This window comes from Ambystoma mexicanum, chromosome 3q (assembly GCF_040938575.1).
Source record: "Ambystoma mexicanum isolate Mex_15411 chromosome 3q, UKY_AmexF1_1, whole genome shotgun sequence".
Classification (NCBI taxonomy): domain Eukaryota; kingdom Metazoa; phylum Chordata; class Amphibia; order Caudata; family Ambystomatidae; genus Ambystoma; species Ambystoma mexicanum.
In genome coordinates this window covers 809,200,566-809,227,984 of record NC_090926.1, presented here as the reverse complement: position 1 = coordinate 809,227,984, position 27,419 = coordinate 809,200,566, and the positions used below count along the sequence as shown (strand labels likewise).

Below are 27,419 nucleotides of genomic sequence, written 5' to 3'. Positions count from 1 at the left end.
GGCCCCTGTGTGGTCGAGGCAGTTTTGGTACTCAGACCTCCTTGACCTGTTTTCAGCTGCTCCTCTCAAGTTGACACCACACCAGGTTATCCTGTCCAGGAACCAAGGGGCTGTACTACACCACAACCCAGCCTCACTCAATCTAACAGCCTGGCTTCTGTGTTTTTAGAGTTTGGATTCTTGTCCCTTCCACAAGACTGCCAAGAAGTCCTGGCCCGGGCGAGAGCTCCGGCCACTTTTGAAGTGCTACAAGAGCAAGTGGAAATGCTTCCAGGTGTGGTGCAGGAGCCAGCAGTTGCAGCCTCATTCCATCCGGCTACAAGAAATGTTGACTTATTTGTTATCCGTGGCTCAGTCATGCTTGACGCATTCTTCTATCAAGGTGCACTTAGCTGCAATTTCCAGATACAACTGGTACGCAGGCATACCATCCCAGTAGTCCACCGGCTAGAGAAGGAATTCTTATGTGGGCTGTTCAGCTCTTTTCCACCCGCCCGTCGCCCAGCTTCAGCCTGGGAAATGAACGTGCTCATCTTAAAGCTCATGAAACCGCCTTTTGAGCCTCTGCACAAGGCCTCCATCAAATCTTTCCTGGAAGACTGCCTTCTTGGTGGCCATAACATCAGCCAGGTGGGTGAAAACCAGTAATTTTTTTTTTTTGCAAACCACCTTATTTGACATTTCACAAGGATAAGGCTATCCTTCGTACTAATCCGATGTTTATGCCTAAGGTGCCGTCCTTCTTCCATCTGAATCAACCTGTGGTTTTACTAGTGTTTTTCGGCACACCGACGTCTCCAACAGAGCGAGCATTACATATCCTGGATGTGGTACGCACCCTCAAGTACTATGTGGCACATACAAAGTCATTTCGTTCTACTGATCAATTGTTCTTGTCTTTTAGGCCCATTGGACCGGGGAAGGCTTTGCCAAAGTCTTCCATTTCAAGGTGGATTGCGGCCTGCATTTACTTCTGACATCAACACGCTGGCATACCCCTTCCGGGCAGAGTTTGGGCTCACTCCACCAGAGCGGTGGTTGCTACCACTGCCTTCCTCTCTGGGATCCCGCTGCCTGACATCTGCCGTGCAGCTACCTTGAACCCGGTGCATACATTCACCAAGTTCTACTGTGTCGACAGAGATTCAGCTGGAGAATCTATAGTTGGACAGTCGGTCCTGAGGATCGTTTTTGTGTGAGGTTAGTAAGTCCCCAGTGGTAAGTTATGCTGGGAGCTTGCCTCCGGCCATATTGCTTGTAATCTATTCACAGCATGTGAGGAATAAGTTACTTACCTGTAACTCTGGTTCTCCAGTATTGGTTTCTTTCATAGATTCACATGCACCCCTCCCACCTACGGCGCATGGCTCATCTTCTGGCTCTTACCGCCACTCACGCGGGCTTGCAAAATCTGAAGATGGCTGACAGGGGAGCAGTTAATGGAGATGTTCCTATTGGCTGTGGGCAGTATGACCCAAAATGACTGTACTGGAGCACAAAAGTGACTGAAAGTTTCCGTTTAAGTTTAAACTGCTCTATGTTACTGAGGATTCCCAGAATGACGACGGGGAGTATTCACAGCACGTGAATCTATGAAAGATGCCAATGCTGGAGACCCGGAGTTACAGGTAAGTAACTTATTCCATGTGACCAAATAAGCACTTATATTTGAATTGTAATTTGTTTGTGTTTTTAGAATGAATATTCAGGTATGTTTTCGTGCAATGTTGTGGCAAAGGATGAACAAGGTGTAAGACCTCAATATATTGTACCCATTTTAGAAGAAATAGCAATGTACCTGGCTATTGTTGATTTAAATACAAAAATAGTTGATTAAAAAAGGAAATCTACACCAATAAATCTTGACTTGTAGAATATCTACTTGATCATATGAACAGATCACGCTTTTACTAGGTGAGTATGCAATAACTTTATTAATTTATTCTATACATTTGTGACATCAGAATTATGCAGATCACTCTTTCTACATGCAGCCTTTAAACGTGTGCATTTCGTAGCATTATTGGTGATTTTTTGGACTGATGATAATGAGACTGGATTTCCAAGGCTTCAATTCTCAACTCACCTAGTTTTTGATATTGAGAATGTCCAATTTGCACGCTTTGCAGCAAAGCAGCAATACAACAAGCACAGAAGCTGCCTTTGCCTGCATACTTGCCAGTGAAATTGTGTATCCATTGTGGGAGTTAATCATTTTACAATGTGAAGTTCACATTTTATGTATTTTTAGATTTGGGTATTAGGTAGCGCTAATGTGCCACCTATATGACTATTCTTTTATGTACAGATAGGAGGGAGATGGCATGCGAGCAGGGGCACACACTTTATGGGTGGTGTTTGGTTATTTACCCTCCCCCTGGCGTTGTCCACTTACTATCCGTCCTTCCTCACCCAAAACAGATCCTTATGGGATCTCCTTGAGCCAGCTCAATCAAGCAGTAACAGCAAAATGTGTACTGCAAGGGCCTGCTAGTGTTACGCCAAAGCAGTTTGTTTTCGAATTAATGCCTTAATTGATGCTCTAAATGTGCTATCGGTGTAATAAACATGGCGTAACCAAGTGAGCATTCAGCCACTTGATTTATAAGCAGTAAGTGTGTCCTCAATCCTGTTACTTGACGTTCTGTCAGAAACAAGTATTAGCAAAGTCAGCAGTTTTGGCTTGTGTATAGCTGTTAAAAAGGCATTTGCCAGTCACTGCTTCATATGCCCGGGGACTGCCACAATTTCACAGATGTGTCCATCTTGTGCCCGGTAGTAGCGTTGTGGCAGTGCCAAGACAAGGCCTGTACCATTCCCACACAAAAGCCAAAACTGTTGGCTTTGCGAATGCTTGCTTGCTTTGCGACCAGAACTGCATTTACCGAATTGACATGAAACAGTGATTGATGCTAAAATGAGAGAGCAGTGTGCAGGACTTTACAGAATGTTTACAGAAGTACAGTAAACATTGTACACCAGAGTAAATGGGATAAACAGTATGTGCCCTGTCAGTGTTGTTGACCTTGGGTGTAGAGGAAACCAGGAGACTCTTCGGGCTGACAAAGGTAGTGTTGGAGAGCTATTTTGCAGGTGGCTAATCATATGTTGAGGGGGATATTATTCTAGTTAAGGGGGGCAAAAGGGATACAATTACATGATTCCTGACGAAACACAGACATGTAGTGGTGGTAAGGCAGAGTTGGGTTTGTTATCAATGGTGAATAGGTGTATAAAATAGAAGGTGCGAAGAGGGGCAAGGGAGGCCATGTATGCACAGATTTAAACACTAGAAACCGAGACTTCTACAGGGACCTGTGATGCACCGTGATTCAATGTGCTTGCATTACTGGATCTCAATCTTGGTGTGACTGCAGGGGAGTATAGAGGATGTGCTGCCTGAAAGATTGACCAGGAGGTTGGTGGCAAAACCCATTCATGTGCCAAGGAATGGAAGAGTCAGCAGAGAAGGCAGCAAGGTGAACTCGGTAAGTGGTCCACCCTGCAATCCTTGATTGAACGGATGGTGTAGTGGGGATGAATTTTATGCAACCTTTGTTGTGGTGACAGTGACCATTACAGTGCAGCAGGTGGAAGGCCTGATTGTGCTGCCTAAATGAACCTACAGAGTAAGCAAATAGGATAGGATAGGAGATAACATGTTTGTGAAGCAGAGGTTTGTTTTAGGAAGCTTTTGATTGTGTTGCATGGCACAGAGGATAGTGATGCCCGTAAAGTTGGTGGATGAATACACTTATGGGGATCTACTTCTTTGATTTCGTCTACCAGTTGTTTCATATCTGTTTTTCATGTTTAAAAAAGAAATCACTATTGATTTTCCTCAATACACGTTAATACTTTAGGCGAACTATTTTCCTGAAAAGTGTTGAATGGCAATAATTTTTTCTTACAATTACACATTTCCCCACTGTGAACTGATTACTTTTTTTGTACTCCTAGAAAATCCTTCAAAAGCTCACACGTGTTCTTATGAATGACTTCACGAAGTTTTCTTACACGTCGAACACTGGTAAAACCAACAAAACTATTTGGTTGCAGAACTGCCATTCCATTGTGGACCTCTCCCATGATGATTAACTCGCCAATAAGTGTGGTCACGTTGGGACAGGGGCACTTCCAGTCCATGTTTAAGAGTGTGATTTCCAGTGGTTGTTGTCCCAAAAACCTCAACCCCATTTTCTCATCTTTAAGAACCTCGTCTACTGTAACAAGCACGTGCCCAGAATCTTGCTCTTCAGTCAGATCCGTTAGGCGCCCAAGAATGACAAAATCACTTTTGCAGAAGCTTGTCACCATCTTTTGACGAGGTTTGCATATTTTGCAATGCTGATTCCTTGGGAAAGGGCACATATCTTCACAGATCTCCTTACTTTCAAAATTGTTCTCGTTGCCACCGCACCCGCCATAGACAAAAGACTGACATTGCTTCATCCTGCTGTTGTAGGCCCACTTTGGTTCGTAGGCCTTGCACGGGCCTTGAAGCGCTGGCAGGTTACACACGTTCACAGGACCGTTCATGCACGCCGTCATGCAGGACTCGTACGTTTCAAAATGATTTAAGTTTTTATTGCAGTTACCGAAAACGAAGGTGAAACAGTTGTTTTTCTTTGCCTCATAGTACCACCTGGTTTGCTCTTCTCCGCAGTCTTCGCTGTCTGGCTGCTTCAGGCACTCTTCTGTTTGGAACTCTGTTTTGTTTGGCGACGTTGCTTTTATGGAAGCTTCTTTTAAAATGATGGATAGCGGGAAATCCGCCTGAACATGACCACCCGTGTTTTGCGCGGTGCATGTGTAGATCCCTGCGTCTTGCAGTTGCGTGTTGTAGATGACTAACTGCGCAATATTAGTGACAACGACATTGCCCCTGACGTGGTTGGGCTTCATAACAATGTTTGCTTTGCCATCTACCCGTTTTTGCCAAGTGATGTCTGGCTTTGGTTTGCCTGTAACATCACAAACAAAGCTTACAGTTTCCCCGACATAAACCGACTTATGTGTGGGGTGGTTAAGTAACCCCGGCGGCACAACATCTATGACCGTTGTTTCCAGAGAGGCGGTGGTGGGGCGAGCTGTGGTCTCGGGAGGCACAGGGCTGGTGTTTGGCCACGTCAGATGATACTTGCAGGTCACCACGTTCAGCATGATTCCTTTGCTGCAAGCTTCTGCGTCCATGAAACACTTGTTGTAGTAGGTCAGTCCGTCAGAAGCACACGTGAAGCTAGGTTCCCTTTCGCATCGGTCTCTGCATTTGCATACGGGTTGACTGTCCCAGATATCGCATTCCGAGCCTTGTTGAGTGCACATGAAGTGATCGCAGGTTGCAGCTTTTGGCATGCCCACGGGGCCTTTCTTTCCTTTGACATCCATATAGCGTGCAGCTACACAGCTTTTTGTCCCGCAAACATTTGGACAACATTTTTCATAGGTTTCACATTCCTGGAAAAAAGAAGAAACATATTTAACATAACTATTGGAAAGATACACATGATGATTCATGAAGCCACAATTCAAAATGAATAATGAGGTTACATTGAAATGCGGATTCAACTCGACTTCATTGATAGGCATTGGGCTGCATAACGTGTTGTGGGGGGTCTCTTCGGGAAGCGCAGTTTTACAGCAAATATTACACTAGCTCTATGAACGAGCATCCTTTTACGCCATCTCGGGTTTCACTGCCTCCTGCTGTTCTTTCTTGATTTAAATTCTGCGTGTCTGAGGTGTCAGCATTTAGGGTGGCACAACCAGCAGGGTGCAAAACTAAGCCACTGTGTCAGAGTGACTCGTCATAAATCCAGGTGACCTATCTTGCCTGGTCCGGTGGCTAGCAACGTTTCACCGTGCTGGGCTGTTAATTTGAGTAAGTAAAACAAGTTGTCTCCGCCCCATTCTGCACATGCACTGTACACGCCAGAGCACAGTGGGGGCACGTGATGCCACTTCAACTTCAGCGTCTCTTTGCACAGTGAGGGAAGAGACAACGAACACGATTGCCCACCAGAGAGAACACGGTCTGAGCCTGTGAGCTAAGGGCTGCCGGCTCTGTGCAGTATTTATATCTCAGCCTCAGCTGACTGAGACTCTGAGCTAAGCTGGTGGTCACTTGACTGCTACTTCGTGGTTGGTTGGTCGCTCTCATGTGGGAAGTGCTTATTTTTATTTCAGGACCCGTCCTACACATCACACCATTTCTAATGCGTCCATCGTCCTTTCAATGAGCAGCCCTTCCCCTCTATCCAAAGGCCTTTTTCTGGTCCCAACGTGAGACAAAGAGCATCCTACCCCAAACACTTGAAATCGGCCATCTCGCTCGTCGTTGCCACCTCCCCCCTCCCTTCTTTGCCCATTGGGGGACTTCATTGATTGAGAGATGAACGGACAGTTTTTCTTAATGCTGACTGCAATCACATGAACCCCAATCTCTGATGTGTTTAATTTGTGTATTTTGGAAATAGCCCGTTTTAAATCTCCAGAATTAGTTGTCTTCTGGACTGTATTTGCATTTTGACATGTGGTGTGTGACCCTACCAAGTGTGTTGCCCTTTTAAGAAGGGCAGTGTTATGTGTTGCCATCCCACGTGTAGCCCTTTTAAGATGGACCATAACTGTGTCATGGCCCAAGCTAATAAAAGGAGAAACTGCAGACACGTGCCACAGGCCGGCTGAAGACCCCATAAGAGAATGACTGAGGCTGTGTCTCGTTTAGGCCTGCAGGCCCAAACCGTGTGAGCACGGGCCTGCAGGCCAGGATTCTGTGGGGCCCTCATGCCAGCAAGGTGGCAAGGGTCTGCATGGTTAGGGTATGGCCTGCCCTTCTCAACTTCCCCCGGCAACCCCCTGAGGCAGCATTTTACACTGACTGCAGCAAGCTCAGCCTGTGATTGTGCAAGCTCACTTCCAGGGGAAGACTGGCAACTTTTGCCCTGGGGGTGGGTATTATTTTATGTCCCATGGAGCGTTGCAGTGGCCCAACCCCGTAATGCAACTGCCCCAACTTACAGAGCATGCACACTCAATGCCAAACTCTCCCCACCCACACACTCAACCCCGTTTTTTACAATTAACTTTCAGACGTCCATTTCACTTTTGCTCCATGCTTTAACCCTTAACTCAATCCCCTTCCCCACTCTTTCCTTGCCCACATTGCTGAGTCACTAATTCCTTGCCACTCACCTCTGCAATTGGCCATTACCCCAAACCTATTGCTTCCCCGGCACCACCTTCCATTGCTGTGGCTCAGATGTAGACAGTAGAGTACATTGATTGCAGTCAGCCTCTGCCAGAAACGACAGGAAGCTGTGGTCGGGTTCTTGCTGTTAAATGAGGCTATGGGGTCTGCACTCGGACAATTCAGAGTGAAAGATGTTGACTTGGCTTTAATTGTGCTCCCAAGTTTTAGTTTCTTGGAAAGTCGGCTGCATATTTCAATTCAGAGAAGCAGAGGATCTGCAAAGGAATCCGCCTGGGATCTGGTGATGGAACGGGCGCATGGGCGTCCTATTATATTTATTTGTGTTTTCAAGGAAGATGGTGTGCACGCATGTTTGTGTTTCGGTTTCTGTGACTGTGGTGATGTTTTCAGTATATTCTGAGACAGAGGGTTGGGACTTCCTGCTATCTCTTCCTACCATATCTTGATGAGAACTCCAACGCAGGAAGCTGGGCCGGGCTCATCTGTCAAGCTTTGCATATGCCAGCGCCACAGACATTTGCTGACATAGGGTACTTCTAGAAAGGAAATACGAAGTGTTTTTGCAGGTATCATTGGAAATGTTACACCCTTCTGGTTGTTTTGAGCAAAAAAAGCTATTGTCACTGGTAACAAGGGACAGCACTGTTACGGAGGATGAAGACTCCAAGTTTCCATGCCTGTGGTTGCAGTTGTGCTGGCATGCACACACAGATCATCCCCCAAACTGAAGGAATGGGAAATGACAATAAAGGAATATACATTGTGGAGAAAAGAGGCAGGATTTTTGTCAGGCTCCCAAATCTACTGGATATTTGCCAACTTCCGAGCAGAGACAGCCAATCCTATAAGAATAGCTCAACTACCAATGGCTTCTTATTCCCTTTCACAAACGGAAATCATTGCACAGTGGAAAAATGCATAAACATACATATAAAGCAGAAGTAGCAGAAAAAAGGCTCTGGGAAAGACACTTTGCCTACTAAGAAGAACCATTAGTCCAGACAACATTTCAAAAATAAAAACAGCTAAACAAGTGTATTCAAACTGGAGGAAATCTCATTGCATGATTTTAACGCAAGAAGATGCAGAAGCCATCTTGAGAACATATAAAACACATAACCTGAGAGAGCTCTAGAATCTCATGAACAATTCTCAATATCAACATAAACTGACTGCAAACGTCATGCAACAAAAATAGATACAGCACTTTTCCGCTATATATAAAGCCCATTCTACGGGTATCCGCTGATTCTGACCGGAGAAAGAAGTGGCATATACAATGAACAAACAAGACATCATTGAGATGATTCATAACTTAAACACCTCCAGTGCCCCTGCCCCAGGCGGGCTTTCTAACGCGATCATCAAGAAAGATCCCCAAATTTGGGCAAATTTAATGGAACAACTTCTCTCCCTGATCAACAAATTAAATCAGATCCTCTCCTCTTGGCAAACCGCAACAATAGTGCCAATTTATAAGCAGGGAGCTTGAGATGAGCCGGCTAATTTTCGTCCCATTGCCCTCCTCGATCCCTTAGGGAAATTGTTTGCCTCAATTCTGCTTAAAAAATTGAATAAGTGGGCCATTGAAACCAATCGATTTGCCACAATGCAAACAGGCTTCACGGCAAATGTTGGTACTAATGTGAATCTGCTCTTACTAAATCTGATCAAACACAAAGCCATAAAAACAATACCACTGTACACGCAGCGTTCATTGATCTGCACATGGCTTTCGACGCCATCTCCAGACAGAAACTATGGAATAAACTAGTAGGATGGAAATGCCCAAGGGAGATCAACGAGCCAATTAAATTGCTGTACTCTTAACACTTCCATAACGATCAGATTGTCTAAAGAAGCTGCAACCACTCCTTCCATCCACACATCGAACGGTCTGAAGCAGGGCTATCCTCTGCTGCCACACTTTATAATCTGGTCACTGCAGATTTTGAAGATCATCTCCAAAATAATGCTCTAAATCCTCCTAAAATCAACTCTATTCCTGTTCCAGCCATGATGTACGCAGACAACATCATTTTACTTGACAAAACGACATCTGGCCTACAGATAAGGCACGAAATAGCGACCCAATCACTAGCCTCAATCGTTCTATGCAAGCAATTCGATATACTTTGCAAAATGCTGTCTGAGAAAACACCAGCTATGCAAATTCTGAGATTTCGCCCGAACGCCATGAACAATTCCGTTCTACAAGCCTGGAAAGATGAACTAATACAACAACTTGCAAAAGAGGACATCTCAGTCGAAATGTTAACTCTACAGCCACAAAATACAAAAAGAAAACGTATGCAGAATGATTGAATAAAGACCAGCAAGAAGAAAGAAATGTATTGCATGAATCTTCAATGTCTTACTTACATACGGGCTATTAACGAGCTACACAAATACCTAACCATTTTTCCTGACTACAAGACCAGAGCAACCTACATGAAACTTCATCTTAATACTATATCGGCACGATACAAACTGGCCATGTCTAGATTGATACCTCTCACAGAACAGTACTGTCGGTTTTGTCAGGATCACGAGACGCCAGAAACATTATACCATCTTATAATGGTATGCCCAGCACTTGCCCAAAAGAGAGCCTGCTTTGGTGCTTTCTTTGAAATTTCATCGCAGTACATGGATGCCGAAACAAGATGGTCAATGCTAATGAACGGACAAGCCAATAAACTCCACAATCACTCAATTTCTTCACAATATACTAGAACTGGACAAGAGAACAACTTGAAAACCGATATAACTGAGAAATTTCTTTCAACTAGAAACTATCAATAATTATGGATAGGTGTTTATTTAAAAAAAATGTCCTTCTTGTAATTAGTTTGTACAAATATTTGATCTAATGCTTACACTTGAAAATTGTATAAATGAAAAGTTTACAACTAAACTATATAATTTTAAATAAAACATAAAATAAAAATAAGAATACCTGGACATTCCGCTAACAAGCCATTGGGGGTCATTAAAAGTTTGCCGGTCCGGGAAACAACGGTACCAGTACTGTTGTTTCCGGACCGGCAAACTACGAGTTCCGCGAGCGGGTGCCTTTCTGCCTGCCAGGTCTGATCTGGTGGGCGGAGCCGCACCCGCTCGCAGACCTCAAAGGATGCACCGGCACCATTCACAAATAGTGCCGGTGCATCCGCCCTCTCCACTCCATTCCAATGGGATTCAAATGGGAATGGGGAGTAATATTTTCCAGCACCCGGCAATGGGGAATTACCGGGACCGCTGGTGCTGTAATGCCCCAGTAAATCCCCATTGCCGGGTGCTGGAAAGAAAATGACTCCGGCGGCAGCCGTGCCGGTATTTACCGGCACAGCTACCGCCAGAGTCATAATGAGGCCCATTGCCTTTGAAAGGGTGTTTCCCTGTTGGGGATGGGGCAGAATCCGTCACATGTCAGTCCCTGACTGGCCTTTGGGGTTGAGCTGGAAGCAACTTCCAGGCCATGTGTGGCAAAAGACATCTAAGCTGTGGGAGCACCTTTTACTTTGCATTATGTATCAACGTCACCGGAAATTAAATACCAGAAAATGGTGCTACAGGCAGTGACATTGGACTTTGATATTCGAGGGCATCATGAGAAGTTACGTTATAAGAATTTGCCTTGTGTAAGTCAAGAGACAAATAACTTTGATTTGTAATATATGAATGGTCTGTGTAATCTCTATTGAGCAGTACGTTTTTTTTTAGTTTCGGGTATTAGGTGGCGCTGAAAGCGCTGAATATAAAGCTGAAACTATTATCATTAAAAAAAGAGCTTTAACATGAGAGCTTGAAGCAGGGGCTTTGGATGCAGGTTTGTTGTAATGCTTTTCAATGCAGGTTGGCATATGAGCATGGATACATGGTAGTTTGACTACGTGTCCCACCCATTTAACGCCCATCACTAAGTAAAATCAATGGGCTTTTCCTCCGATTCCCTCTCCATCCACGACATGCCTCTTTTTGCACTCTTTTGCTGAATTTGTACTGTGTGGTGGATTGGTCAGCCATTTTTCTTTCCAAAATGGCGGCCGCCATGTTTTAATGTTATTAAAAAAGTTATTTGACTTGATTGATGCTTTAAAAAATATTTACAGCATGTTTTAAGTTATGTTACATATTTTACATTGGGCCTCATTACAAGTGTGCCGTTCCAGTAACTATGGTACCGGTAAGCTTGCCGGAACCGTAGTTACTGGACTGGCAATCTACGAGGTCTGCTCGCGGGTGCCTGTTAGCCCAGCTTGTCGACCTGCCAGGCGGAACGGCACCCGCAAGCAGGCCTACCCTGTAGTGCCGGCACCGTTATTAACGGTGCCGGCGCTACTGGCCTCCCCATTCCCATTGAGCATTATGCGGCTCAAATGGGAATGGGGAGTAATAAATACCGGCAATGGGCAATTACCGGGTCCAGCGGGGCCCGAATGCCCCTGTAATTGGCCATTGCTGAGTGCCAGTAAAAAAACGACTCCGGCCGCAGCCGTGCTGGTAACAAAAGGCACGGCTACCGCCATAGTTGTAATGAGGCCCATTGTTTTTTTGTAAAATGTAGCAGGTATTTTAGGAATTACATTTTGGTTTAAAATGGCTTTGAAAATGTACATCTAGTGACTTGTGGCCATTGCTCTAGGGTTTTGGCGTACGAACACCTGATTGGCTGTGTAGTGGGTGATGTCAGTGGTTCTCCAGTCTGCGGTTCTTTATGCACGGCAGACATTTTCTTCAGCATGCACGTTGGGTAAAGATGCCGGGTCTGAATTCATTTTAGTAACGTTCTAATGTTACTAAAACATACTCAAGGCCGGTGGCAGCATTGGGAGTCCCGATGCCGTACCCGCTATGGGTTTGTTTTAGTAAAGTTAGACTGCGAATAAAACTAAATCAGAGCTATCAGCGGAATTGGGTTTTCCGATGCCGCTGGCTCAGAATTTGTTTTATAAATGTGTTAACGTTACTCGAACAAACTCAGAGTGGGTTGTACCATTAGGAGTCCCAATGCCCTCGCCCATTCGGAATTTGTAACGTACTAACGATACTAAAACAAACTTGGAGCCGGTGGCAGTATTGGGAGTCTCGATACAGTCACCTGCTCTGAGTTTGTTTTAATAACGTTAGACTGCTAATAAAACGAATTCAGAGCCTATGACTCTGAATTCGTTTTATTAACGTTCTAACATTACTAAAACAAACATGGTCCTGGGTGCATTTTGTTTCTTCCACGGCAAATCTTCAATCCGAGTCGCAGCCCCCCAGAGAACCATAGGCTACGTCCCTCTGCAGCCTGTGCCATAATGAACTCGACAACGTGTTTCTTTTGTCATCAGAAAGACCATTAGTCGCCTTGCAAACCCGTGACTGTTAAAGCGAGAAACAAAATAAAGCGCCTTTTGAAATATTTTTTCATACCCATAATGTCTAATAGCTTCATATGCTAAAAAGTAAAGTTTTCTTTGATGTCCTTAGCTGCATTTTCTTAAAACCATACATAAAACAGTGGAGATGTGTGATGAATCTCCAAACATAAGTGAGTTTATTACACAATGGGCCTCATTACAAGTTTGGCGGTAACGTTGCGGGTAAAACCGACAGGCTGCCGCCATACTTGCGATTTTTTTTTTCTGGCCCCCGCGAATGGGCAATTACCGGGTAATTACGGCCCCGCCTGGCCCCGGTAATTGTCAATTCTCAGGCGCCGGAAAAAAATGCTCCCCATTCCCATTTGAGGCCCATGGGCCTCAATGGGAATGGAGAGGTCGGATGCACCGGCACCATTCAGAATGGTGCCGGTGCATCCAACATGCTCTGCTCGCGGGTGCCGGTAAGCCCCCCCAGGCCAGTCCTGGTGGGCGGCAAAGGCACCCGCAAGCATAACTCGTAGTTTGCCTGTCTGTTAACAACGGTACCGGCAAGCTTACCGGTACCGTTGTTACCGGACTGGCAAACTTATAATGAGGCCCGATGTCTTTTATTGTGTCTTAAAGCACTGAAAATAAAGTGGGTAAATGGATATTTTGCTTCTTATAGTTTTCCATTCAGGATGTGGAAAATAAAAATACACTGAATTTTCGTTTGGCTCAACATGCTGCTATAAGGATGTAAATCCTGTTATGATGCTTTACTATGCAATTTGTATATTTTCCAAGTAAACTCTATAGGACAGTATCATTGTAGGCCTTGACACTCAAAACTTAAATATTTGTTGTAAGTAAAGAGTGGAAGAAGGTGGCCGTACCTAAATTTCAGAGTGGGTTAAAATCCCTGTTTTGCTGTTTAGCGTACGTGTGTGTGATCCTGGCCAAATAAAGTGATCCCACCCGGACATCAACTGCAAAAATTGGAGAGCTTATAAGTGATTACGTTTACACCCTTACAATAGGACCGTTTTAGTAAGTGCAGGGACACATTGGTGTACCCTGATGCTTCTCTGCTAGTGGTTCCAATACTGTCGGATAGAATTCCATTATTGCTGCACTGGCCCTTCCCCCAGTCTCGTTTCACTTGATTTGACAGGCAGACATAGTCTCACCAGCCAATCAGTGAACCAGAGATTCTAGTATTGCGGATTAACTTTGTACCCCATTTGAGTGGCTGATGTTCCAGCAATTGTATTCTCGCATCCAAAAACTTAAGCTGTTTGAATAAGTATGTATGGTTCATGGTTACAAACATTTTAATGTTAGGGTGAGTGTTGTGAACCATGATGTGAGCAGCAAGCCATGCGTCTGTTATGAATTTAGAGATTCACACATACAATCCTTTTATCAGAGACTTGTTTATCAAATATAGAGATCTCTGATCACTGTTATATTCCTGAAATGCTCTGTGATTTAATGCAAAGCATACAGGAACCCTCGTTGGTACTATTTGTCACCTTTCCTACTCTCATAGAGGTATTTTGAAAGAGTGCAATAAGAGTGTACCAGACTGTCCATCTTGTAATGATAACCTTCTATCAGAAAATAATTCATATTGTTAGTCTAGTATTGCTCCTTACAAAATACAAGTGAGGTATTACGAACAGAATACCTGCAACAGAGGGCCAGTGGGCCCTCATACCCTGGAAGGCTGGTCACACCGCAGTGTGCCAGTACGAACAGTTTGAAACTGCAGTCCCTAAGAGCAGATGACAGAAAAAACATTTACTTGGGCAACAGTTGTGTTTTCACATTACATTTCTTCTGTACAGTACTTGAATTACAATGTAATGAAACCAGCTTCAATTATATAACAATTATTTATTTATATTGAGGGGTTTTGTAGCATGACACAGAGGTGTAGGTTGAGAGTGATGTGTGGCAGTCAGGGGCTGGAGGGCCGCTTTCTAGTGCTTAGTCCCGGGCACCAAGTTGGCTAGAAACTGCCCTTCATGGAGATGTGCTACTGACGTGATGATGGGGTTAGATTGAAGACCATAAATACAAGCATTGGTACAGTTTGCCTAAGAATTGTACACAAGCCAAAACTGTTGGCTTTGACAGTGCTTGCTCAATAGTGTAGTCTGAACTGAGTAACGTCTAGGGACTTCTAAATTGGGCGCACAAGGCACAGTGAGATATCCTGATTACTCCAGGATCACACACTTCAGGATTTTGGACCAACCTGCAACATAGACACTAAACCACATGTTTTAAGGTCTTTTTGGTATGCTAGTGTGTTAATACTTGGCTTTTAAGAACACTTCGTTTTATAGAGATGACTTGAAAATCACATAAATCCTAGTAGCTGAACCTTACAAATGTCAAGCAAATAGAGAATGATTGTAGCGTTTTCACCTTACAAATGGAACAGACAAGTACCAGAATGCAAAGTAATAGGAGCCTAAAACATGTCCCTGGGTATTGCACATGTACTTTCAAGATTTAGAGACACAACAAAATATAGTGTGTGATAAGGTCACATGCAGATTCATATGGTATGTATGGTGTGAAGAGAATTTCAAGTGCAGAAGTGCGGCAAAAGTGTGGTCAGTTGTGGGCCTCTTAACCTTTGGGAGCTGTTTCTGGAGGGGGGCTCTAACTTGCTACACTGTCCAAAGCAACTTCAAAAACTCCAAGCCACACATGAAAAGTGTGGTTTGTTGTGGTCCATTGGAGGCCGCAGGAGGTTTGCGGGCACTCCACCATAACATAGAACATTGTTCCATCATGTCTCATTTGGATCTGACTTTGTGGCACTGGTACTTCCTGTGGGAATTCAGGTGCCGAATTTTGTAAGTCACTATTGTGAGTTCATCACAAACAACAGGGCTCAAAATTAGGATTGGATAAACTGGAACTACAAGCAGTGCCTTGGTGCAGTAACCGGTCACCAGGGCTACCACTATGGAAAAAGGAGCTAGTTTATATCTTTACATTACTTGGCCTGGGGAAGCCAAAAGTAGCTCCTGGTGACTGTTGGCTCACCAGTCTCTTCTAGATTTGAGTCACATACTTGAAATAATCAAACTGACATGATGGTAATAAATACATAAATCAAAGAAAAATAGACATTTAAGGCCCATCTAGTGACATTACTTCACAAACAATAATTAATAAAGAATAATGTATTTAACAATTACATATCAAGTAACATGCTTTTCCATTTATTGTACAAAGAAAACAGTTTCCAAACACTGTACAAAAGCTTGAAACTTGCTTTGTTAAACATTGTGAAGAGAGTCACAGATCATTTGAATCCTGAAGTCAACTTTTCAACTAGTTCATGTTTGGGAGGGCAAACCTCTTTTGCTATGTTGTGTGACATAGACTGGCTCATGGAAACAGAATTTGGAGCTTTTCCATGTTTGTTTTGTTTATTTATATAGCGCTCCAGACCCAGAGGTAAAAGGGCGCTTCGAGAAAAGGTTACAGAATACATTATATACAGTTTACATTTATACACGTATACAGTTTACAGGTGCACCACACAGTTGGAGTATAGGCAGTATTGTCAGACATAGAAGAGAGAAGATGGTAAAGTTAGGTTGTATCCAGTAACCATCCAATAACCTGTTTCGTGAAAGACTGAAAGGACTCAATAGATTTGATGTTAAATGGTAAAGTGTTCCAAAGTTGGGTGGCAAGGACCGTGAAGCTGGATCCGTGAAGCTGGATCCTCCGTCTCTTTTTAAGGTAAATCTGGGCACTGTTAGGCATAAGATATTGGAAGATCTGGTAACTCTGGTAGCCGATTTCAAGGTGAATTTGTTGTTGAGATAAGGTGGGGCTAGATGGTTTAAGGCTTTGTATGTGAGACAGATGGTTTTTAGGTCAATTTATTGTTGTACAGGGAGCCATTTGCAGGATTTTCTGGTGGTGGAGATGTGCTCTCGCCTGGGGATGTTTAAAGCTGCTCGTAGCGCGTTATTTTGGAGTACCTGAAGTTTGTTAATTATGGATTGTTTGCACCTAGGTATAGGCTGTTACAGTAGTCCAGTTTGGATTGTATAAGAGTCCTGGCCAGCGTAAGGCAGCTATTAGAGGACAAGAAAGGTCTACAGGCCCTGATGAGCCTGCCTGTGTGGGCAGTCAGGAATAAGTGTAACATTACTGCTGAAGCCCTAATACCCTTGGTCCTTCCCATTCTCAACGCACTCCCAGCCAACACCTACAATGACTCTATGGCCAATGCCATTGATACTATCGCCCCATTTAAGCTGCGCAAAGGTAAACCTAGAGCTCATTTGAACTCTTGGTACACCCCTGAACTCAAAATATTGAGAAAAAATAAAGCTAAGCTAGAAACACTATGGAAAACAACACCATCTGCTGAAAACAAAATTAATCTTAAGAATATCCTCCTTATACAAAAAGGAGATAATTTGCACCAAGAAAGAAGCTTACAACGTTAGGATAAATCAGGCACGATCCTGCACCAAAGAACTTTTCATCATTCTAAAGGAATTAGAAAATCCTAATCCACCCACAGATACTTGCATAAAAGACAAACCTTGGTGCACCAGTATCCAGAACGCCCTTGCCAACAAAATCACAGGGTTCCAAACTAAAATTGAGGATAAACGACAACAACTTACTAGTAGCAAGTCTACTAGCCCAAATACACTACCGCCCACAGACACTAATTTAGGCTTCACTTTCAAAAAGGTAACTATACTGGAAGTTCAATAAATGATAACCTCTCTAAAACCATCTAACTGCAAAGGGGACAGTTTATTTATTTATTCGCATTTGTTGAGCGCACAGCAGACCGGAGACATTGTGGCGCTAGTTACAGTGTTGCTTATACTTAGTTGCCTATAGTTACACTGTTGCTTATACTTAGTTGCATATAGTTCATGTCCGTACGGTTACATTGGACAAGATATTCTTTTTCTTACAGATATTCTGGAGCATCAGGAGCACATGATAGCGGGGTTAGTTGAATAGGGCAGTTTTGAGATTTGTTCTGAAGGAGAAGAGTTTAGGTGCGAGGAAGGGGAAGCCTCTTTCTCCTGCTTTAGTTCTGTTGATGCGAGGTATTGCTAGTTGATTCGTGTATTGTGCTCTTCTTGGTCTCGTGGATTGATATCTACCTATCATGTCAGATAGGTAAGAGGGAGCTGTGAGGTTGATGCATTTATGGGTGGTTGTGAGAATTTTGAAGGAGATACGGTCTTCGACTGGGAGCCAGTGGGCTGCCTGTCTGGCTTGTGTGATGTGTTCTCTTTTTGGAATGCTGAGGGCTGCTCTGAGAGCGTTGTTTTGAGTTGTTTGGAGTCTAGATAGTTTTTTTTGGAGGTGCCGGCTAGGAGCGCATTACAATAGTCTAGTTTGGCTCCTATCGTTGCTCGGGCGATGGAAAGGCAGTTATCCTTGCTTAGGAATGGGTTTATTGCATTAATGAGTTTAGTACTCAGTGCTGTGGCCGAGACTATGGCCCAGACTTGTTTGTCCATGGATAGCGTGGCATCTATGTGAACCCCCAGTGTTTTGACTGAGGATAGGACTGGGATGATACAATTGTCTATGTTGAAATTGATATACAGTGGATTGAGGTTGGAGAGGGTGGATTTCTGTCCTAGAATGAGGATTTCGTCTTGTCCCCGTTCAAGCAGAGGCCGTTTGTAGCCATCCATGCTTGTATGGTAGAGTATATTTGCTGTAGGGTAGAGGCGTCTTGGTGGTAATTCCCTGTCAGGGGGAGGAGAACCTGTGTGTTGTCTGCGTAATTTGTGTAGGTGATCCCCAGTGCGTCTAGTTTATCAAATAGTGGCTAGGTAAAAAGATTATAGAGCGTGGGGGCAGTACAGGAACCTTGTGGCACACCACAGTGGATGATGGAGGGTGCTGCATGTGCTGTATTAGAGAACACTTTCATGGCTCTACACTCTACGAATGATGTTACCCACGATGCTGCGTCATTAGAGAAGTGTGCCACGTGTGTCAGGTGTCTAGTAAGAGTAGTGAGGTCTACCAGATCAAACGCCCTGGACAGTTGCCCTGTCCACATTATAAAAGATGCAGCCAGAGATCTATCCCCTTTCATCACTAAACTAATAAATCTGTCCTTTTCCACTAATTCAGTCCCCAGTAACCTGAAACAATCTTGGGTTCTTCCACTATTAAAAAAACAATCATTAGACCAGGCCATTCCCACTAATTATAGACCCATCGCTACGGTCCCATTCTTGCTAGAAATCCTTGACAGAGTTGCCTACATGCAAATTCAGGACTACCTAGAGACTAACCAACTGCTAGGAATACGTCAATCTGGCTTTAGACCTCAACACGGAACAGAAACTGCCCTTGTTGACCTCAAAAGTCAGATTGATGAAATCAAAGATAAAGGTAATGCCGCTATCCTACTCCTTCTAGACCTCTCAGCGGTCTTCGACCTGGTCAACCACAAAATCCTCTGTAACCACCTATCGGCCGCAGCTCACTTCTCCTCCTCTGCTGTCATGTGGATACAATCTTTCTTGGCTAATAGAACCATGAGGGTTTTCTCTCCAGTGGCGGCAGCAGACCCTATCCCCATCACTTGCGGTGTCCCACAAGGCTCATGTGTGTGCATGGCCAGCGCATTCAATGTCAGATCTTTCCAAAATTCAAAATCCATGAACTGGAAGACTGGATTTGCCACCCACTGTTTGCTTCTTTTGGTAAACTCCTTGTTGTAACAAGGCACCCCGAAAAGTCCTGCAGTTTTTTGTTTGTTTCCTTTCAATGTTCTCGTTGCGTGCAAGTACAGCCAGTCTTGTTCTGGCCTCCATAACATTTATACCAAAATGCAACCTTTTAGGCCTGTACCTGACGCACATATTATGGAACACCTCCAAATCTTCAGTGTGGCAGAACTCTGAGAGTCCCCTCAAGTCTCTTGAAGGTGTTTTGAATACAGAGGGGAGCCTGAAACCAACCACCTTTTCTTACGCTCCTGCTCCTTGCTCAATGTTCCTTGTGCACATTCATGGAAATGTTTGTTTTCTTTCCAAGAGTGTAAGTTAGAACAATGGTGCATCAATGAATGCCATTTTTAAAGCGGAATATCTACAGAACTATCACAAGTTTATGAGCTCCACCAAAGATGGTTGCTGATAGAATGTGACCAAAATGTTTTCTGTAGCCTTTTTTTCCAACAGATGACATTTTTTTCAAATTTTGCGACGTGTCAATCATCTTATTGATGCTTGTTCTGTGAAGGGTTCTCGCATGGCCTTGGCTATTGAAACGTGCCTGCACTGGCTATCGGGTCTGTTTGAATTCCTCTGGAATGCAGATGTCAGGGCTGGAGTCATTGGTAGAATTGTGGGGGGCCTGGGAGGCGTTAAGGAGGCTTGCGGTTGTGCCAGCAGCTTGTCCAGGCGAGTTCTCCATCCTTATTTCAGAAAGAAGGCCCAAGGATGGAGAACCGCCCGGAAACTACATCTCCCAGCAGGCCGTGTGCTTCACAGACCTGCTGGGAGCAATCGGATCCCACGCGCACTACTGCGCATGCGCGAGCCGCGCCCAAGGAGCTCCGCTCGCAATCCTGGTCACCGGCAAGAGAGGACGTGTTCTTCCCGAGCTCCAGGAGGCACGCCTACGCGGGGCACCGCCCGCCTGCCACATCCCCGGCCCCGCGTACAAGAAAAGCTAAGTACACGTTTAACTTCTGTCGGAGTGGGACGCGCTACGCGCGGCTGGATCTAAGTTCCTAGGCTGAATCGAAGCACAGGAAACTTGATTACTAGTTGCATGCAGAGCATGAATACTAACCCTAAGTTGGAGTGGGCTAGGCGGTGAAGTAACCGCACTGATTAACAATCTTGAAATCCCACAGGGAACGTTCTAAAGGAACGACTTTTTGCACGCACGTGCATTGACTTTGTTTTACTGTTCACAGCCCGTAGTTGAATCGGATCTGGTGAGAAGTTTCGCAGCCCATCAACACAGAAAGGCCCAAGGACCTCGAACTCACGCAGAAGCCAGAGCTAAGTGTTTAGTACTTGTTTGCATGTTATTGTTTGTTGCCTACACATGGGGTAAATGTGGGGTACTTGTGATTGCACATCGGTAATGCTATCTTGGGCAAGCATTACAAAGTGACACCAGAGCACAAGCTGAATATTGGTTAGAGGCTCCAATACAAAAGCCTTCCAAGAAATAATCTCTGAGTTGAATATGTGGTGCTGGATGTGTGCGTATGAGAGGGCGGTGTATCTCAACTGAATACCTGCAAGATCGGCACAGGGGTCGAGGAGTATGTTACCCCTATTTCCCCCCAACCCATCCACAGTTGGTTCCTAAACCTCTTTCCGGTCATCCTGAACTCCCTCTACCTATCCACTCCACGGACCCTAACCCTCTTTCCCCAGAGGGTTGCGGAGGCCTGTGGTGACTATTTCCCAGGTGCCAAAACCCAATGGGAAGGGAGGCGTTTGTGCTGCTTCTGCGCCTGTCAAGAGGAGTGAGGATCTGACAGCAGAATGCAGAAGCTGAATGGATTTAGTGAAACCATATTTTTCCATGGCAACAGACGATGTACATTTAGTTACTTGCATGACGACTGAACTCACAATTTTTTTGGTTTTCATGTCTTGGAAATGGTAAGTGCAATATTTAGCAGAAAAACCTGGACTGTCACACTGTCCATCACCAGCAAACCAGCCTTTTGCCAGCAAGAGCATTGTCCATTGCCATTTGTTTGAGTGTCCATGCCTGGCTAATAGGAAGGAACAAGAAATCCTTCTGATATTTGTAGTACTGGGTTTTTGAAAGGAACTTGAGCCCCATACACTTGAAAAAACTTGAAATTGTACTGTACGTTGATCCGCTAAACAACAAAGTAGATGAACAAAGTACATTTCCAGGCACTTTTCCAAATGTAGGTTGAGCAGACCCTGAAGAATTAGCTATGGTGGTGTACACAGCTACCCTTGATCTTCTCTTCAGGTTGGTGCCTTTGTCTACATAAGTAAACTTCACCAATGGCTTCACACAAATCCTCCTACGCAATTTATGATTTAACCATTTTCATAATCTCGACCAGGCTGTAGTTGAATATAATGTATTTTGGTTCCATTAATAGCCAATCATCCAGATGTATAGTGGTTTGCAATTCCATGGTGGTGGATAAGTCCTCAACACTAGGAAGACTGAAGTCCACATAATGAGCATAATCGTCACTCAGTAGCGAAGATGCTTCGGTTATTTCTGTCTGTGATATTTCCGATTTTGTCCACATGTATTGGGGAAACAGGGAACATTGTCAGTTTTTTAGAAAGCATTTTTTTAGAAGGTGTGGATTGTGTGAGCGGTTCTGCAGGCAATTCTGAAACATCTTCTGTGTTTGTTTCTTCTGGGTGAAGTTGTGAGCTGTAACAATGATCCAGGATTATTTTCCATGGATCACTGCTGACATTCAATTCACATTCCGTCCACTGTACATCTGCATCATGATACTGAATCTTGCAAGAACCATACTGAGCATCAACACGTAGCTGCTGCCAAGTGACAATGGTTTGGCAAGCAATATCATTATGCTCCTCCTGTTCCTAGGCCTCTAATTGAAAAAAAAACATACTTAATTTATAGCACACATACAGAACATTTGAATTTACAATTTACAACATGAAAATGTAATATCAATGAAATAACTGATAACTTATTTTTTATTTTTTTATTGTGTTATTTGTACTCTAAAACAATAACACACATTTTAAACATGCTTTTATGTTCCCTTGTTTTTTTAATTTTCCTTGAAACAGTCAAATTGGATTTGCTGACCACCAGACCAAGCTGGAAAACAGCATTTTGAAATTGTATGAACCTTGAAATTTGCTCTTCCACTTAAAGAATCATATATATATACATATTGCATTTGTAATATTTATATATTATTTCATCTAACTGCTTAACAAACAGTCATAAAGTCGGGTCGCACTCTCCATGGCAAAAATAAATTCCAGGGCACTGGTTTCTTCTCAATACTTTCCTTTTTATTGTATTCCGTGGAATCAAGGCAAAAAACAAAAGTAAAAAGCCATCCAAATAAGGCTCTCCCATTCAATGTAGCCAGGGATATGCGTGACGAGTTTCGTGGCTTTCTCACCTCTTTTTCACAACAAATGCATACTCCAAAAGGTGCTTGTTAAATTGGCCATTGCATGATGGGATTTAGAGGTAGAAAGGGGACTGATTATTCTTTTTCTGAGATTTTTCGTTTTTTTCATGTCAGCCATCTTTACTTAGTTATAATCAGCATGCATTGTTATTTATAATGCTGATTGTTATACTGTGCAGTACATGGATTAAACAACCAGTGTTGAAACGTTCAGTGATTGTCCATGGAACTGAATTTGCATTTGTAACGTTTGTTAGTAAAATACTAAATACTGCGCGAGATAATACACGTGCATATAAACTTTGTGTTCTCTGATAGGGATACATACTGTTAGCTGCAGTGTAGCGTGGTTGACATAAAGTGCATAGTGCTTGTATTCCCATTTTTAAGGTGTATAGTGCAAAAGCAGCATATTTTTCTGTAGAAAGACATAGTGCATTAGCAGCATATTTCTCTATAAAGTGCCAAGGTGCATTAGCAGCATCATTTTCTATAAAGTACTATGGTCCATTAACAGCATATCTCATTTGGATTCCCCAATGAGATTACCTTAAAGTGCATTATGCATTAATAATCTAAACAAGCATTTTTCTCTCTTGTTAAAGTGCTGTAGTGCATTAGCAGCATTGAATCAACTTTGCCTAACTTATTGCATAGTGCTAGCAGCCTATCCCATGGAACAACACAATTTAAAAAAATGCTTAGTTTAATAGTAACACGTTACCCATCCATCTAAATACATATCTAAAAGCAAACCACTCGATTATTCGTTTTTCGACTCCATAATTACTAATCACATGATTCTGGTTGCAACTCTCATAGGATTGTGTGTCTGAACGACCTGCACAGTATTTAAACATTAACATCCTCTATCCTATACATTTAGGATCACTTTATCTTCCCTTTCATTATTGAATCTTTAACAAGCACTGTGATATATATTAAAAACATCTTAAAGAGAAATAACAATCACCAATAAAAAAACAAAAAATAGTTAAAAACAATGATCATAGCAAACCAGCATTTGCTAACCAATATGTGTTGGCGGTGCTGCTTTTGATATTCAGAACTTAACCTGATACAAAACATTGGACAATATACATGGCTTGACTTATTGACCCAGAAACGTATATAATTCTTCATCGATGTTGTGACCATTTGGTTGTTTACTTTTTAAGTCCAGAATACAACAGCTTTCTTTTTGTCGTAACATATCCTATCTGGTGCCGCCCCGTGGACCAATTGCAATCTAAAACAAAATATCACCATGGAAAACATTAAAACATATTAAATATTACATCACAGTTAAAATGCATGATAACTGATATTTTACAATATCTTATGTATACCTCTTGTCCATGTGTCTCTTCAATTTCAACCGCATCAGTAGTACATTCCTTGTACATAAGTTCAAATAACAGTGATTAAATTGTTAAATAATTTAACGTTAAAATCTTTGATCTCACAGAGTACATCTTGAGAAAGTTGATTTAACGATTATTGACCTTATAAAATCAGTTAAACTAGGTATGGTTAATTGTCTGATTACATTTTTTTTTAATTATTATTGCCATAAAGTCGACACTGTGTACATCTAAAATTTTAAAAAATCATATTTGAAAAGTGTACCTGATAACCTTCAGAGATGTTGCAGGGAGTTGGTGCAAGATCATCGAGCAAAACATATTCATTAAATTGTGGCCCCTTAGTCCCGTTCTGGGGAGACATCAAGCAGGCGATGGAACAAGTGTTTGGGGCAGAGGGAGGCATACCCCCGGAATGGTCACTATTAGGCTTGAGGCCAGCAGAAGGGCCGGCGGGTTCGAGGGGCAGGGAAAGAGCGAGGGTGATGCTCACTCTGGCAGCAATGACAATCATAGCCCAAAGATGGAAGAGCTCGAACATACCAATGTTTCAAGACTGGCTGCGTAAAGTCTGGGAGATAGTAGCGATGGAATGGGCCTCCTATGCAATGAACAATACAATACAAAACTTTGCGGGCGAGTGGGGTGAGGTCCTTTCCTTTCTCAGAGACGATTTCAGGATCGGGTGGCGCCCGCAACGTTTAAGACTTCTGGATCTGGAATAACCCCGACTAGACACTTTGTGGTGACAGGGAGCTACGGAGACTTTGGAACAGCACTGGGGGGAGGGGGGAAGGGAGGGAGAGGGGAGTTATGGGGATTGTTAAAGTTGTTGAAAAATTCAATAAAGAGAATTAAAAAAAAAATTGTGGCCCCTTTAAAGCGTTGTGATGTTATTTTGTTTCACCAATTCCATTTTTCGCTAAGCACCTAAGTTTATAAACAAAAACATACACCATTTATACAGTGAAAGGGTCTGTTATTCAGTGACAAAGTACATTTTTCTGAAGGTTTACTTTCATTGTTGCATGTGTTTCTGTGATACATCATAGTTGTTGTGATGCTTTGCTGACAGTATTGCAAATTATGAAAAAAGTGAGTTATCTTACATTTAAAAAAGACATTGTTAATCAATAACTATTAGTGTAAATCAATAAATTATCACTTCTCATATCTCATCCTCCAGACCGGTTGCAGCAGAAGAAAGGTATATTGTTGAAGTTCTAGGCTCCGCCTCTATAACAGTAATAAAGATGTACCATCAACACCAACAAAAATTACATGTAAAAGTTGGTCGATATTGACAAAGAAGCTTACAAGTCAGTTTGTATCAAAAGCTAATATTATACATAACAATAATCAATATGTTTTAAGTGGTTACAGGTCATTTGGTCGAAAATAAATGGTCGACAGGACAAATGGTCAACGCAATTTGGTCGAAAGACAAATGGTCGAATTTTCTTTTTTGTATTTTCACTTTTTTTTTTGGGGGGGGTCCCCCAACCTCCTTTTTTGCTAAAAAAACCCTTTTTTTTCCTAAACGAAAACCTGAAAAATATATATATAAATAAAAAAAAAATCGACCATTTGTCTTTCGACCAAATTGCGTCAACCATTTGTCTGTCGACCATTTCTCTGTCGATCAAATGACTGGACAGCGTTTTAAGTTGAACTTGAACAAATACCTATTTTGTATAGTCGCATCTGAAGGAATATTCTAAACAAATTACTTGAAAGGTGAGTGAGTTTGCTGTTGATTCTGGAATAGTGGTCGATGTAGCATCATAGTCCTTTAGTCGATGTATATATTCATACTATTGTTCACTAGAAAATGGACTTTAGTATTATGATTTAGACCACATCAAAAACAATAAAAAAAAGTTTGTGTGCAAGTAGCTTGGCCCCACCATTAAGATGTTGGACGTGTCTGTGGTTTCCTCCATGGCAACGGTCTGTAATTCCATCAGTGCAGTCTACGTAAAGACAGACATGGTAATTTTAAAGAAATTACCTATTTTTAAAAGATGCAATGTGAGTGTGTGTTTGGGAAGGCTACCATTGCACTGAACTATTCAGGTGTCTCCAAAGTAGGGATACACAAAGTAATCCAAAGATCAAAATGTACAAACCACAGTAAATCATGTCACAAAGGAAAGCTGTCTAATAAAATATCAATGGAAATACTCCCCAAAAACCTAAAACCGTTCCTTATGTAATGGTTCACAGACTATTTCAATACATTGAGTGTTCATTTATAAGACATATTGAACAGGAAAATTCAGGGGTCAGCGTGTGCAGAAATTCAGTTGGAACTGCATTGGGAAGTAATTTCCAAAGGAGTCTGGGGTGAGACTTTTTATTGTACTATGATTGTTCGTACATATCTTCTGAGAAGTGCATGCTGCATACATGGAATCGATTGCCACTCAGGTAATCCAAGACATCCTTGGCTCTGCTTTCAATTTCAGACATTGCAAATCCGCAACTCAAGAGCCATTTTCTTATTAAGTTTAAATACATGCAAGACTGTACTCTGACTTTTAGCATGGCTGTTATTAGTGCAACCAAAAACAATACAAGAAGGCGCTGTTGGATTGTCCCTATGATCTGTTAAAGAAATATAAATAAATATTAGTATTAAAAAGGTATCACAGTGAGTAAATCAAAAATCATATTCCTTTGATAATAAAAAAAAGTACTTTAGAAAAAATGGCACCTAAAGCAAACATGCATTGAAAACATGCACTACGAAGGATTACGTTTGTAAATAATACTCTGTAATGTTAAGTGCTAATTACAGAGAAAAATGCATAGGATGGTTGATAATGGTGTATATGATATGATATGGCATTTATAACGCACCTATACACAAGTGTTTCAAGTGTAGACATTTTGAATAAAATAACATGAGAATAGGGTTTACATTGGGTATAAAGCAATAGAAAGTGGCCTGGCAAAGAACGTTGACACTACAGAAAACAATAATAAAAGTTGACTAACTGTTACTTAGAAGAACAGATGAGCCAATTTAGCAAGCTAGGTAAAAAGTGGAGAGCTGGCAATATCCGCTGTTGATCTCACAGATGGGTTCTTGTTAACCCCCACATTGTTTATGAAGGATTACAGAAGTAAGTGTGTATGTGAATATCTGACATGGTCGTTCACCCCCACCTGGCTTCTAAGACAATGTTTGACGACCTCAATCCTGCCAGTGCAGCCCCTTTGCGAGCGCACACCCACAAGTGCGAACTGTCATTGATAGCGGAGGGGGATGGATGTGGATGAGGTGAGCACAATAGGCC

At 42.7% G+C, this 27,419-nt stretch overlaps 1 protein-coding gene across 2 annotated transcripts in view; it reads right to left on the bottom strand.

The window, feature by feature from the left end:
• Nucleotides 1-1,915: 1,915 nt before the first annotated feature.
• WFIKKN2 (WAP, follistatin/kazal, immunoglobulin, kunitz and netrin domain containing 2) overlaps nucleotides 1,916-27,419 on the bottom strand; it is a 252,096-nt gene continuing 226,592 nt past the window's right edge. For both annotated transcript variants that reach the window (XM_069654909.1, XM_069654910.1), the window contains exon 2: nucleotides 1,916-5,457. In XM_069654909.1, coding sequence (XP_069511010.1) covers nucleotides 3,940-5,457 — 1,518 coding nt within the window. In that variant the 3' untranslated portion in view covers nucleotides 1,916-3,939. The remainder of the gene's footprint in view (nucleotides 5,458-27,419) is intronic.